The following is a 16,562-nucleotide window of genomic DNA, read 5'->3' on the forward strand; positions in this document are numbered from 1 at the left end:
GCTAATACAGAGCAAGGACATTTCAGAACATTCTCAAGCATTGTTTGCGGTCCTCAAGGGGACCTTTTCCTTTTGAGGTAGAAGTGGATTTTCCATGATTTGCATGGGTCATTGAGGTCAAACTTCTCAATGAGTGCATTGTTCCCGTGTGTTCTCTTTCCCACTGATGTAATGCAGGAACTGTAGTTTTTTTTTTTTTTAGTTTTTTTTAGGTAGTGGGGAAAATGACCCAGAAATTATTTGTTTTTAATTTTCAGCATCATTAATTCATATAATGTAATTTTCATTAAAATGTCTCGTAGCTGTTTATTCTCAGTGTAAATCATATTTTGTTTTTCAATTAAAATTTTAGGTTATTTTATTAATATTATTATTATTATTTTATTATTTATATATGCTAGCAAATTCTGCAGCGCTATACAATGGATGGACTAACAGTGACACAAAAGGTAAAAGTAGGGGTAACAAAGTTGGCTGCTAGAAAAGTATTCACTGAGGCCTTATGTTATGTTTGCCAGTTGCAGGAGAGGAATCAAGATGCGGGATGAAAGCTGTTAACAGTTTAATTCATATGCAATCCTGAAGAAGTGAGTTTTCAAAGATTTTTTTGCAGGAATGGAGACTGTGTGTAGATTTACGGAGAAGGGAAGGGACTTCCACAGAAAAGGTGCAGCCTTGGAGGAATATTAAACTATAAAGCATGTTTAGATGTATTACCAATAATCTAAAGGAACAATCTAAGCATAACCCCTACAGCACACTGCAGTGGTTATGGTGCAAGGATTGCTTTGGCGAACACCCCAATGTAAGCAGTCAAACTGTTTACGAGGAGCTTCTGGAAGCTCTCCTAAACAAAAAAATCTGTACTCTACAAGGCCAACTTAACTTTTGCAATTTGTTAGATCAAGTGTTACTTCAATATTTTGTACAAAAAGCAATATTAACAAATATTTGCTAGGGCAGGCATAGGCAACCTTCAGCACTCCAGATGTGTTGGACTACACCTCCCATAATGCTTTGCCAGCATTATGGGGGATGTAGTCCACAACATCTGGAGTGCCAAAGGTTGCCTATCCCTGTGCAGGGTGTTAACCTGTCATAAGCCCCCCTTCATAAAAAAAAAAAAAGTTGTACAAAAAGTCTAATGTGCTCGCCACATGTGCGCATACCCCCACCTGAGAAGACAGAGCGCCGACCCAGCGCCGAGGGAGATCGACGCTGCAATTGGGTGTGTCATAAAGGGTTTTTAGCCTTTTCAATGCAGATATTTAATGGGGGGAGGCGAGATAGCCCCCCATGAATGTTTCAGACAGAATAAAGGCTAATAGATCTTTGTAAGATAAAGTAGAGAACTGTTAGGTATTTGATGAGTTGGGGGTAGTGTGCTAGCCCCCACATGAAAGTTTTAGGCACAACACTCAGGCTAATATATCTTTGTTAGACCAGGTAAGAACAAGCGTTGTTTGTGTTCGATCTCATATAATTACAGATGTGTTTCACATAATTACTGAGATATTATGTATTTTGTAGTATATTGTATTGAAAATGAGTAAACAAAGTCCCATTTTATGTCCCGATTTTTTTGCTGTGGCTTTGGAACCTACGGAGCTTTTTTTCTCTAGACGAATTACAATAGCGTTTAATCGTGAACAGCAAAAATGCACACAAATGGGTTAACCCTCCCCCTCCCCTTTGTATGTGGAGTGTGACAAAAAAACAGCTTGATCTTATCTAAACTAACAAAAAACGTTCAGCCTGAATGATTTTTCATTCAGACATTTTCAAGCTGGGGGCTAGCCCTCCCACCCCCCCTTATGAAAAAAGTTTGTATCTCTAAGTATGTGAAATATCTCTGTAATTCGGTGAGATCTACCACAGAGACCACTTCTTCTTACCTGATATAACACAGTAATTTAGGAATATATCAGGAAAAAAACAGCTGCTCTTCTGGGTGCCATCTGCTAAATGTTATGACACGTTTTCTTGGTTTCCATGGTGACTGCCCTCTATTTAGCAATTTGCAGCAGAATCATAAATCTCCCTCTATATCTGGAGCTCTTAGTGAGGGGATTTATCAGAGCAAAAGAACTGCTATTTTTGGGCAAAATACTAAATAGTGAGCAAAATCCTTGGAAATTAATACATCTTAACAATCCATTTAACAGATTACATTTTTCTTTAATGCATCTAATTTGCCATGATAATCCCCCTTTATCCATTTAAATAAGATGATTATATATATTTCTCATAGTATTTCGGACAGAAAGCTGTCCACTTCTAAATAAACACAGTGACACAGACATATTGTAAAAGGGAAATTCCCATTACTTGAAACATTATTTCAAAGCATTAGGTAAGTCGTGGAAACTCCCAGATGGATAAAGCATGTGGAAAAGTGAAAAAGGGATCGGAAACAAGGTGAGTGAAAATGAGCGTAAACAGAAACTGGTCATATGAAGGAAGAGCATAGGGTGGGAGATGTGGGGAAAATCCTGAATAATAGACAGTCAGACTCCATCCTATAACCCTATATTTATTCATTTTTAAAATATTTTACCAGGAAGGATACATTGAGATTTCTCTCGTTTTCAAGTATGTCCTGGGTATATTACCTCTACCTATAACTCCTCCTATTACTCCATAAAACCTCTCCCTATAACTCCTCCTATTACTCCATATAATCTCTCTCTATAACTCCTCCTATTACTCAATATAACCTCTCTCTATAACTCCTCCTATTACTCCATATAACCTCTCTCTATAACTCCTCCTATTACTCTATATAACCTCTCTCTATAACTCATCCTATTACTCCATATAACCTCTCTCTATAACTCCTCCTATTACTCCATATAATCTCTCTGTATAACTCCTCCTATTACTCCATATAACCTCTCTATAACTCCTCCTATTACTCCATATAACCTCTCCCTATAACTCCTCCTATTATTCCATATAACCTCTCTCTATAACTCCTCATATTACTCCATATAACCTCTCCCTATAACTCCTCCTATTACTCCATATAACCTCTCCCTATAACTCCTCCTATTACTCCATATAACCTCTCCCTATAACTCCTCCTATTACTCCATATAACCTCTCCCTATAACTCCTCCTATTACTCCATATAACCTCTCCCTATAACTCCTCCTATTACTCCATAGAACCTCTCCCTATAACTCCTCCTATTACTCCATATAACCTCTCCCTATAACTCCTCCTATTACTCCATATAACCTCTCCCTATAACTCCTCCTATTACTCCATATAACCTCTCCCTATAACTCCTCCTATTACTCCATATAACCTCTCCCTATAACTCCTCCTATTACTCCATATAACCTCTCCCTATAACTCCTCCTATTACTCCATAGAACCTCTCCCTATAACTCCTCCTATTACTCCATATAACCTCTCCCTATAACTCCTCCTATTACTCCATATAACCTCTCCCTATAACTCCTCCTATTACTCTATATAACCTCTCTCTATAACTCCTCCTATTACTCCATATAACCTCTCTCTATAACTCCTCCTATTACTCCATATAACCTTTCCCTATAACTCCTCCTATTACTCCATATAACCTCTCTCTATAACTCCTCCTATTATTCCATATAACCTCTCTCCATAACTCCTCATATTACTCCATATAACCTCTCCCTATAACTCCTCCTATTACTCCATATAACCTCTCCCTATAACTCCTCCTATTACTCCATATAATCTCTCTCTATAACTCCTCCTATTACTCCATATAACCTCTCTCTATAACTCCTCCTATTACTCCATATAACCTCTCTCTATAACTCCTCCTATTACTCCATATAACCTCTCCCTATAACTCCTCCTATTACTCCATATAACCTCTCCCTATAACTCCTCCTATTATTCCATATAATCTCTCTCTATAACTCCTCCTATTACTCCATATAACCTCTCTCTATAACTCCTCATATTACTCCATATAACCTCTCCCTATAACTCCTCCTATTACTCCATATAACCTCTCCCTATAACTCCTCCTATTACTCCATATAACCTCTCTCTATAACTCCTCCTATTACTTCATATAACCTCTCTCTATAACTCCTCCTATTACTCCATATAACCTCTCCCTATAACTCCTCCTATTACTCCATATAACCTCTCTCTATAACTCCTCCTATTACTCCATATAACATCTCACTATAACTCCTCCTATTACTACATATAGACAGAGAAAACACAGTGAAAGCAAAGCAGTGTGATTGCTGTTTATAAGAATTAGCCATACTTTCACAAGCTTTCTGACCGTCACCACTTGTCTCCTCCTCTTAATTTAACAGACCAGTTGTATGTCAGGGGTGGAGATATAAGTAGAGAGAGGAATAGCAGAGACTGGAGCAGAGACTGAGCGTGTGGGAGAGAAACAGACCTAAAACAGAGAATAAGAAACGGGCATCACATTACAAGAAGAGCCCAGACAACGTGCTGACACTAACCCCTGGCTTTCTGAAGCTCTGAAATACAGGAATTAAAGTCTCTGTGTTTTACTGCAGCTCACATCTTACTTCTTAACGTGACGGAATACACTTTGGATTTCATTATGACATTTTGGATAGAGTGGATTTTGGCTTTTCTGGTCATTGTATTTGGAAGAAGTCATGCTGGTGAGTTAGTGATTTTATCCCGTTATTTCTCAATTATTTGTTCAAGGATTACGCTGTCTGTAAAACAATTATTAAAAACCACAATACTATTGTTTATTCGGGGTGGGCATAGCCTGGCGCCACAACAGCCATTGACTCCAGCCTTGCAGGGAAAAGCAGTTTCCCAGCCGTCCAGCTGTCGTGTACTGCAATGTTCTTATGTTCTCTCTGGCCCTCCAATTTATATGGACTGTAACTTGCACTGGGCATGATGTGAGTTGTATTCCAGAGCAACTAGGGTGATGAAATTTTGTGTAGCTTAACCCCTTAAGGACACGTGACATGTCATGATTCCCTTTTATTCCAGAAGTTTGGTCCTTAAGGGGTTAAGTGAAGTAAAATATCCTTTGTACAGCACTGCGGAATATGTTGGCGCTTAATAAATTATAGTACACCTTTAAGGAAGGCATAAAATACGTATAATCAGATTAACGTTTCTGTGGGTATCACAGTCATACCCACTTCTGATTTTACCAATTCTGCATCACAACAGTAATTTGCTTGGGGTTTACAGTAAAGTGTTTCCTGGACCACCTGTATCAAGTCACATACTGGTGTAATTCTGGGATAAAATGTTATCAGAGAATTCACTAAAGTAACAATTCAAAGTGAAGCCCAAATTTAAGACCAGAGTATCCGAGCTGGAATCATAGCTTTGAATTCACTCGGGGTAGTAGAGGCGGTGCTTTGGGTGCCAGTGTGCCTTGCTTTTGTCAAATTGCTCAGTAAACTGCAATACCCCTTTAAGGAATAAATAGTTTCAGCAGTCAATGACCTTAAGACAAGAATGTTTGCTTCTTTAATTTTCTCTCTTGTGTGAGTGTGAGATTTTGGGAAGTTTGTTCTGATGCAAAAAAGGGACTTTTTTCTGCCCTGCACTTTGATCGTATATTTTATGACTTGCTAGGGTATTTCTGAGTAGGCTTGGTTTAACCACTTGGGTGCTAAAGGTTTGACCTTTTACTGCTTTGCAACATAGTTAGCATATTCCTTATGCTCAAAGCGTAATGAACACTAAAACATAGACTGTTAAACGCATCATGAAGAGCTACAATTGAAGAGCAATATTTTTGATGTGAAGTGCATTGTAGCACATCCTTATTCCCCTTTAAAAGTATCTGGGTTGAATATTACCATTATATTGTATGAACCTGTCGGGCAATTTGGGCCCCTGATCCAGGTCACATGCATTCAGGGGGAACTGCGGAAAAACTTGTTTGAGATGTTTTATTTTGTTGTCTCTGTCCAACGGCTCTGTTTATAGTGCTGCCGTCATTAAGGATTTCTGGGACATTAGCTTTAGAAGTAATTTGTATTTCCCGGTACACACCCCACCCCTCACTCTCACTTTTCAATTGTTTCACAGAGTTCTGGCAGAGTTATTATTATTTTATTATTTATATAGTGCCAGCAAATTCCGTAGCGCTGGATCCTGAGCTACCTTTCAACAGAGGGGGACCTTAAAAAAAAAAAAAAAGAGGGATCCCCTTAAATAGTTCTTCCATTAGCTATCCATTAACAAAATGCTGCTCCTGTCAAAGTGCCGCTTGGGGCCAGGGCTCCACCTGGCCCTATGGAGGGGATGGCCCTGCACATATAATAGAATATAATCAATATAAAATTGAATTCAAAGATTAACGGCATAGATAGCATACACTGATCAGCCAAAACATTAAAACCACTGACAGGTGAAGTGAATAACATTGATTATATTGTTACAATGGCTTCTGTCAAGGGGGGAATATATTAGGCACAAGTGGACAGTTAGTTCTTGATTTTCATATGTTGGAAGCAGGAAAAATGGGCAAGTGAAAAGATCTGCATGACTGGCAAGGGCCAAAGAGTGATGGCTAGATAACTGGGTCAGAGCATCTCTAAAATGGCAAGTATTGTGGGGTGTTCCCGGTATGCAGTGATTAGTACCTACCAAAAGTGGTGCAAGGATGGACAACCGGTGACACAGTGTCAGTGTCATGGGCGCCCAAGGTTCATTGATTGACATGGGGAGTGAAGTCTAACCCGTCTGATCCGATCATACTGAAGAGCTATTGTAGCTTAAATCACTGAAAATGTAATGCTGGTCCTGATACAAAAGTGTGTGAACACACAGTTCATCACATTTTGCGATGTATGGGTCTGTGCAAGCGCAGACAGGTCCGAGCACCCCTGATGACTCCTGTCCATCACCGAAAGCACCTTCAATGGGGTAGTGAGAGTCAGAACTAGCCCGTTGAGCAAAGGAAAGGTTGCCTGGTCTGATGATTCATGTTTTCTTTAAGATCAAGTGTGTTTTCTTTAAGATCATGGATGTCCGTGTGTGTGTGTTTGTTGTTTACCTGGGAAAGAAATGGCACTATGGGAAGAAGGCAGGCCGCCGGAGGCAGACTTATGATCCTGATCCTTATGATGTTCTGCTTGGAAATCTTAGGTCCTGGCATTCATGTTACCTAGAGATTGTTGCAGATCACATACACCCCTTTATGGGGTGGCAGTGACCTCTTTTAGCAGCATTATGCACACTGCCACACAGCAAAAATTGATCAGAAATATTTTGAGGAACATGACAAAGAGTGCAAAGTGTTGCCTTAGCCTCCAAATTCCCCAGATCTTAATCCAATTGAGCATTTATGGGATGTGCTGGAACAATAAATCCAATTCATGGAGGCTCCATTTCTCAACTTACAGGACTTAAAGGACTGCTAATGTCTTGGTGCCAGATAGATACCACGTTCAGAGGTCTTCTGGAGTCCATGTCTCTACACATCAGATGTTTTGCCAGCGCGAGTGGGACCTAGACAATATTAGGCAGGTGGTTTTCATGTTGCGGCTGATCAGTGTATAAAAGGAGATCCATATGTTTTACCAATGAGTGCCTTTGGTGGGTTCTCCTCATACTTTAAGAAAAACTAAACTGCAAGGTGCTGGGTTCTAACCTGTAAGGACAAAACAATCAGATCTGAACCTGGAATAAAATATTGTACCTTCATCCCAGCCAATGCATAGATAAAGATCTGTACATGGTAAACACTACACAGAGTGGAGGGGGCACATTTTGGATAACACTTTGGGGCGTTCCTGGTCTTTGTGAGGATCTGCTCTCCTTCTGAACTGTTACTTCCTTCTGCTGGGTATGTTTACATATTGTTTATTTTATGACTTTGCTGGTTAGGAAGGACTCACTTCCGATATTTGCACGTTTTGCCATTTTTTTTCCAAGGTCCTTGATATGGCTTGTAATTTGTTTGCTAAGTATTATATGAATATGTATTCATTGTAACATTGAGTGGGATGTTATTAACAATTTGACATGATAAAGTTTATTATTTATACATGGTGCACTGCACACCTGGTTTAGCTCAATGAAGAGGGCCTCTGGTTCTCACTAAACTGTAGTGGAGGCAGAGAGCAGCATCCAGCAGATCCCTGGTAAGAAAACAGTTTGAGTCCTTACAATGAGAGGTGCCTGGGCACGCCTGTCACCGTCATCACTACAGTGAGCTGTAGTGGTTATGGTGCTTGCAGTGTTCCTTTAATATGGCATCATGGAGGCATGCACAGCTCTCTCCCTCCTCTAACGACATGCATCGCTACTCATCATCCCTAGCACACTAGATCTCTCTGTTTGTCTTAAGTGTGAACCCACAGTGCTTTGATCATCACCTCTGCCTAGCCATATATTGCACGGACCTAGGTGTCAGCTGAAGAGCCAGGTCAATGTCTGAGCCCTGAGCCCCGAACTGGTAACCTGCCTCAATTAAGTCTTAAATGAATAAAACAAATTATTCATTTGTATTTTGTATTGTGACAATAATATCTTTTTTTTTTTCTTGCAATTTTAAAGATAACAATAAACAGAGGAATAAAGAGGTGAAGTCGGGAGGGGGTCCATATTATTTTATAAGTATACATGAACTTTATATGTAACTATTGTCATGCTTGCCTGGTTCTGTGCTTTTTTCCCCCAGATCTGACAGCAGGATAGACACTGCACGCTACTCGTGTGCGTCTATTTGTGAAAGAATTCGAAACGGACACAAGTTTGACATTCCGCCTGTCCAAAGTGACGCCAGACAATATTTTAAAGGGACACTATAGTCACCAAAACGACTACAGCTTAATTGTAGTTGTTCGGGTGAATATAAACATTCCCTGCACTCATTTCTTTTTCTCTCTGAAAAGGCAGTGTTCACATTGCCCCTTAGGGACACCTCCAGTGGCCACTCTTCAAATGGCCACTTGAGGTGCTTCCTGGGGCAGTGCTGCACAGTGTTGCATTCTAAGGCTTGGTAATATATTGTATATTGTATAAATGCTGAGTGGATTTATAAGCAGAGCTGCAAAAAACTAGGACTCCAGCTAAACTGCAAATCTCAGAATCCTGAGCCAGACATCAGCAGACAGAAGGATGGCTAAAATCTTGGGGGTTATACGTTACGAAACAGCTGTCAGCTAATTCTGGTTTAGATCATGATGTCAGAATTGTGTTTTCCATTAAAATGTAAAGGGTCACTCCAGGCACCCAGACCACTTCTGCCCATTGAAGTGGTCTGGGTGCCAACTCCCACTACCCTTAACCCTGCAACTGTAATTATTGCACTTTTCATAAACTGCAATATTTACCTTGAAGGGTTAAGTCCTCCTCTAGTGGCTGTCTACTAGACAGCCACTAGAGGACACTTCCATGTTCATAGAACCCTATAACATCGCTGGACGTCCTCACACTATTTGAGGACCTCCAGCGTCGCTGAAATACCCATAAGAAAAGCATTGAAAGCATTATTCAATGCTTTCCTATGGGGAGGTCTAATGCGCGTGCGCGGCATTGCTGCGCATGCGTATTAGGTCTCCCCCGCCGCGCATGCTCAATAGGTTGCCCCCGTCGGATGACGTCGGGGGGGAGGAGCGGGGGCAGGCCCTTACCCAGTGCCGAGGGACATCGGCGCTGGATACAGGTAAGTCACAGAAAGGGTTTTAACCCCTTTAGCAGCATGGGATGGGTGGTGGGAGGGAGATGGGACCTGCAGTGCCAGGAAAACAGTTTGTGTTCCTGGCACTGGAGAGTCCCTTTAACTAACCCCTGAGATACACAAGGGCATAGTAACGTTGGGTACACTGAGTATATGTGGGCATAGTAACATTGGGTACACTGGGTATATGTGAGCACAGTAACATTGGGTACACTGAGTATATGTGGGCACAGTAACATTGGGTACACTGAGTATATGTGGGCATAGTAACATTGGGTACACTGAGTATATGTGGGCATAGTAACATTGGGTACACTGAGTATATGTGGGCACAGTAACATTGGGTACACTGAGTATATGTGGGCATAGTAACATTGGGTACACTGAGTATATGTGGGCATAGTAACATTGGGTACACTGAGTATATGTGGGCACAGTAACATTGGGTACACTGAGTATATGTGGGCATAGTAACATTGGGTACACTGAGTATATGTGGGCACAGTAACATTGGGTACACTGGGTATATGTGGGCACAGTAACATTGGGTACACTGGGTATATGTTGGCACAGTGACATTGGATACACTGGGTATATGTGAGCACAGTAACATTGGGTACACTGAGTATATGTGGGCACAGTAACATTGGGTACACTGGGTATATGTTGGCACAGTGACATTGGATACACTGGGTATATGTGGGCACAGTAACATTGGGTACACTGGGTATATGTTGGCACAGTGACATTGGATACACTGGGTATATGTGAGCACAGTAACATTGGGTACACTGAGTATATGTGGGCACAGTAACATTGGGTACACTGGGTATATGTTGGCACAGTGACATTGGATACACTGGGTATATGTGGGCACAGTAACATTGGGTACACTGGGTATATGTAGGCACAGTGACATTGGATACACTGGGTATATGTTGGCACAGTGACATTGGATACACTGGATATATGTTGGCACAGTGACATTGTGTATTCTGGGTATATGTGGGCACAGTGACATTGGATACACTGGGTATATGTGGGCACAGTGACATTGGATACACTGGGTATACGTGGGCACAGTAACATTGGATACACTGGGTATATGTGGGCACAGTGACATTGGGTACATTAGGTAGAATACTATCACCACAATATCGGTAATCTCATATCAATCGGAATATAGACAACAAAAACATATGGGATACGAAAAGAACATAAAACACAATATAGTGTAATACAGTTTAGAGTGAAAATGTGCGCTGTAAATTGGTGCACTCACAGAATGAAGGAATGAATTGCGCTCAAAGGGTGCCTCCCAGTTGAATATGGACTTCCAATATTGAGCCTAAGACACACACCCTGTGGCACGTCTAGTTGTGTGGCCCAATTCCTATCTTTTTGTTACTTTAATCTTTGGAGGGGGAGTCTTTTGGGCACTATGGAGAAGGTCCCCCACCCTCCCCTTTCGTTTGTAATAAAACTTAAAAAAAAAACAGGGGTTTATTCACCTTGAATCCATCACTACGCAAAACACCCAACGCTGATCTTCCACGTTCCCTATGACATCACAGGGGCCACTGAAGTGGTTATGGTAGTTGGAGTAACCCTTTAATTTAGAGTGAACGAGCTTAGGGCACAAATAGTGCTGTTGTTGCCTATCTAACGCTGCACTGCACACTTACCGAAAATGTACACTGCAGGGCTGAATAAAAAATGAATGCTTTGCATAATATGTTTTTGTAAAAACCCATCAAACTACAAAGAGGTTACCGTGTCTGTTTGTAAAACACAGCAAATTGAATTATCATTTTTTTTTTGCTTGTGGCTACTTTGAAGAAGTGGATATGACACTAGGTAATTTCCTGTGTGTTTTCCAGGGTTCGTAGTTAATATCTCACACTGTGTGTGCTGCGCATGTGGTTTCTATGGGAAATGAATGCACAAGGCAGGGAGATACCAGGGGAAAATATCTACCTTTAAAATAACCCTAGGTAATATTTCAGTGCCTAGGATCTAGTTTGCTTAAACGCTTTAGGAGTTAGCATCTTTTTTACTGTATGAAAGTGATCATTTCAAAAGAAATCAGCACTTTTTTTTTAAGCTTATAGGTTGCACTCTCCCAGCTTTCAAGGTCATTGGGACTTTTGAGAGTTAATTTCCACTGACATTTTAAGGGTTAACTCAGTTGATCACAAACCAGTGTGGAAACCAAATGGTTAACATTGCGTGGGAAGAAGGCATTTTTCAAGTGAGAACAGTCTTTGGTGTGGCAGGAAGAGTTCATTGTGTGCTTCTTTTAAGGTAAAATGACATTCTCCATCTCATGGTTCTCTGAACGAGTCACCCTGGTCAGTTTGGTTTGCGAGTCCACCTGTCCATGCAGAGCCTTCTGGTACAAATCAGTTAACTTACCTGAGCTTTACCTAGACTCAGCAGGGGGCACTATCCATTGAAAAGCACCAAACCTGGCCAGAGATGGCACGAGTACCCGCTAATGTTATCGAGAGTGTCACTCTGACCCCCGTGTCTGGAGTACTTGTCCTTTTCAGCTTGGGTAAGTAAGGGCATAATAAATCTAGTTAAATCATTAGATTGAGGGAGCTCCTCTCTTTTATGAAGAGCTCCCCTTTTTTTAGTTGCCCCCTAGTATACACATAGGGACTTGCTCTCTTCCACCCTAGCCAGTTGCTCATTTCAGCCCAAACAATCTTTGCCTGGGTATGTTCCTAGCACTCTGATTCTGGTTCTCGCTGTGTCACTCATGACGCCACACAGTTTCAAATGTTTGTCACACTTTTATGTAACACCTTGTATGGTATAAATGCACTGCCTGTATTTCAATAAGCCAGTATTGTGTTGTCCCTGCACTTAGTCTTGTCTAGTGTTTGGGTACAAGATGGGATGAGCTATTCATCACTTTATCCAGTATCTGCTTGATGTTTGGGCGATATCACTGAAGAAGCTCAGGCTGCTAGGCTAGCTGTAAGGTACCAGGTTTCTGCCGTAGCTCCAGGAGGTCCCTGGTGGCATGGAGAGGGGATTGATACAGCAACAGGTTTAGGACTGGATCCAAAGCCTTGTGATTGTCACAGTACGGAACACGTTTTGAATGGCAGGTGACTCTGTATGAACTGTTATACAATTAACAAGAAACATATATTTAAAAAAAAAAAAAAAATCTCTTGCCTTTTGCTTTATTTCTCATCTCCAATTCGCCATTTAGTGAGTAAGCCCCAGTTAATTTCTTGTATAAATTGTCAAAAATCTCAGTTCGCCCCACTATTTTAGATTGTTATATTTTTATTCTTTGTATCATTACTTTGTATCATTACCTGAAATGTATTAATAATATTTAAGAGCTGTTAAAAATAAACAGGCTAAAAAAAAGTTTGTTTAACTGGTAAATGGATATTTGACTTGGAAAGCGGTTAATTTCTGGTCATAACTTTTCCCTGTTGGTTTCAATTTACGATGCTTCCTTCCGCAGGGAAATGAAGTTGGCGGAGATATTTCAGCATTTCAAGGATATTTTTCTGATTGTTCATAGTGTTGGTCGGAATCAGGATGACAACATTGTTCATTTTAGCAGCAAAGTGTAGATTGTTTTATCCTCATGCATGCTTACTTATGTGGGTGAACAGGATAATTAGCAGCAGTCAACTTAGGAAATACTAAATACACAATCCAAGTTTTTCATTTTGTTTTAATTAAAAGTCATGTAAAGTCCTAGACATCGCACTGAACTCATGCACCAAACCGCAACATAACTAAAATAACATAGGCTGGTGAGATAGCTCAGTGGTTAATGCTCCACTGCATTCTATTTTTTTGAAAGTGCAGTTCAATTCCTTTCGGGGTGGAATCTGGCTGCTATCCTTCCAAGGTCAAGAAAGTATCATACACTTGCGGATAGTTGTATAATGATGCTGTAGTGGTTATGGTGCCAAGAGTGCGTTAGTGCTATCTTACAGTGAGATGTCAACCCGTTTCAGCATAGTTTGACACCTTATCTGGGTCAAACTAGACCACCGTGGCCACATCTGGTCTACTCCTACAGGAGAAGTGAGTGGCTGATTATCGCTCTCGTTACGTGCTGGATTCTCAATTTAAATGTTTTTATGTTTTAAAAAAAAAAAAAAACATGCTGGGGGTCTGCATGTTTTTATATTTTTTTTTTTCACCATCACTAAAGATAACAGCGTATTGAATTGCTCACTGCTTGAACTGTCAGGTTAATTTCACTGTATTGCATTGTGTGTTTTGTTTTGTTACAGGGGTTTGTCATGTTTGCACGTGAGCTGTAGGATTTACGCCCAAAAATATTACAATTTTTTTAAAGTGTATCTCCTACTGTCAATTAGTAAATTGCAAATGGCAAAGAAAGGTATTTAAACCTGTTGTCGCTGCCTGAGTGTCTCCATTAATATCCCTCCTGCAGGACACCTTCAGTGGTTGTAGCAGCTCACCCAAATATTAGCCCAGACTTGATATAGGGTGAAAACAAATTACACTTTATTTGGTTCAAATGTACACGTTTATCCACAGACCCCTGTGTCTGTAAGATAACTAGATCAAGTTACGCTGATCTAATCAACCTCCAGACCACAAGGAGCCTTAACAGAATATCCCCAATACACACATATAATCATCACAAAACCCCTTATGTCTGGTGTCTCTGGATAGCTCATCCCTGAGCACCCTAACTGGCAAAATAGCACAGAGGGACCAAGCTACCTCGGATTAAAGTTTCAGCGGTATTTTTCAAAGTTCCTATCGCTCAGCAGTTCCATAGAGTTTCCAGGCTTGTCCCGTTCAAGCGCATGGAGGCCAACTGATCAGTCTGTGGATGTCTGGTGTGGGTAGGCCAGCCTGGGTTTTAAGTCATCCTGTGCCCCCAATAAATACAGGGTGACTTAAACATAAAAAGGGGACTGTGCAATTTAGAAAGGGAGTCCCCTCTGAATCCGTCATAGCCCCACTTCCAAACTTAAACCTGCCCCCATATGTCCCTATTTTCAGAACACACACACAGATTGAAACACTGAATTTGGAACCCCCGTGTTTCCAGCCCAGGGCACTTGCTGTCATAAACAGCAATCTGTTTTCTCCCTCCCACTTGATTATCACTATGCCTGGAATCCGTACAAGCTGGCTTCTTGGCAGCAGGATTCTTGTAACATCGACGTCCACACCTAAAATAGATATGATCTGCCTAACTTGACCCCAGTGAATTCGCTTCAGTATTACAGATACGATTAGCATCAAATAGCTGCAAACACTAACAGAGATTTCTGCTTCCTCATTGCTTCCGCAAAACAAGGTTTGGCTTCCTTACTGATATGCAAGGAAGGCTGTTGAACGCCCATCCATGATTATGTGTGAATGACTGTGTGTCTCAAGTGCCAAAACTTTAATCGCCTAGTGCTGACATCTAGACCTGTGCACAAATGTGTTAAAGCTGGTTTGAACAAATCAAATTCAAATTTAATCTACGCCTGAACGAACTGATATGTCCGACTTCACAGGTAAATCCTGGACGGATCAGTTCGTTTGGCAGGCGTGATTTTTCGAGTTGATCTGACATGTGATTGTACTTCTATTTAACTGCAATAATGCTCACTGCAGTGTTTTGCAAACCTTTAGATGTGGGAACATTTGATCTGATGAGCTTACAAGTAAAGCACTGTCGTGACCTAGCCATTCCTACCACTGCTATGACAATTTTCAAGGTCCTTGTGTTTCCAGATATGCTATATCATGCCATATCTTCCACAGCCAGCTCTGAGTCCTTTCAAAGTTTGTCACCAAAAGCAACGGCCAAGCATTTTTAATACCAACAAGATTTGTTTTTCTTAGAATTGAGTCCAGCAAGGAGTAGACAGCTCTACAGATCATTAACCACTACCCTTTTGAACACTTTCTGATAAAAAAAAAAATAACGTAACATTTATTTGAAGCAAGGGATGCATAGCTAGTTTTGCACACGTCCCTGCACAACAAGTGTGTGTATAAATGCTGTGCAGAATAAAAACTATTTAAATTTACACCCTTTTTATTATTCACTTATTTCTTCATCTTTTATAAAAAAAAAAATTGGAAAATCTTTAGACATTATACAGTATCCTTTATCTTGTAATATTTCACACAGGATCTAACATGTTAGTATAAAAGAGACATTCACATTTTATCACAGTAGGTGTCCCCCCCCCCCCCCCCAAAAAAAAAAAAAGCAAAATCAGGTGCCCTAAAAGCGGCACTTTCATGCCAAACCTACCTTTCCTCTTCCTATCTGATCTAGGAGGAGGAGCTTAAATCAGCTCAATTTCCTGTGTCAAAGAAAGATTTTCCACAATACTCACTTTTCTTTCGTGATATCGTGATTCTTCATTCGCCATTCCCGAAGCCCTGCCATTTAGACTAGGGCGTGGGCGAATGGACCACATATTGTCCAAATATTGTTTATAAGAATGAAATTTCGATCCAATCAGATCCCAAAAAATTACTAAGTATTAGTAATTAAGGGAGATAAAAATCTCCCTCCTGCCCCTACCCGCTATGCCATGAATGAAAAAAGAGTGTATTGTTCCTCCCGGTTCTCACCCATTGGCGTCTGGTTGCGACCCTAAGTGACACGTGGAGACATATCTTAATAGTAATTGTAAAAATAAAGCCCCCTCAAGTGACATGGGGTCCCCAAGCTCCTAGTAACCTCCCTCAATAAAAGAAATATCTACCCATATCACCCTAATAATTGTGAGGGGAGAGCAATAAACTAAAAAAGGCAAAATTAAATAGTTCATACTTACCATTAAATGACTGCTTCAGCCCCAAAAAAGGGCAAGTAAAAATCCATAAGACCCATCAAACTAATCAAATAAAAAAAGACCCGATCACAAAA

The 16,562-nt window shown here is 40.6% G+C and overlaps 1 protein-coding gene across 2 annotated transcripts in view; it reads left to right on the forward strand.

The window, feature by feature from the left end:
* The first annotated feature begins 4,390 nt into the window (after positions 1-4,390).
* The window catches only part of LOC134603473 (intercellular adhesion molecule 5-like), a 39,295-nt gene continuing 27,123 nt past the window's right edge, over positions 4,391-16,562 (forward strand). The window contains exon 1 of one of the 2 annotated variants that reach the window (XM_063449467.1): positions 4,391-4,655. In XM_063449467.1, the coding sequence (XP_063305537.1) occupies positions 4,592-4,655 (64 nt within the window). In that variant the 5' untranslated portion in view covers positions 4,391-4,591. The remainder of the gene's footprint in view (positions 4,656-16,562) is intronic. The other variant, XM_063449465.1, reaches the window with a different exon arrangement.

The sequence above is a fragment of the Pelobates fuscus genome, chromosome 3 (assembly GCF_036172605.1).
Source record: "Pelobates fuscus isolate aPelFus1 chromosome 3, aPelFus1.pri, whole genome shotgun sequence".
NCBI classification, from domain to species: domain Eukaryota; kingdom Metazoa; phylum Chordata; class Amphibia; order Anura; family Pelobatidae; genus Pelobates; species Pelobates fuscus.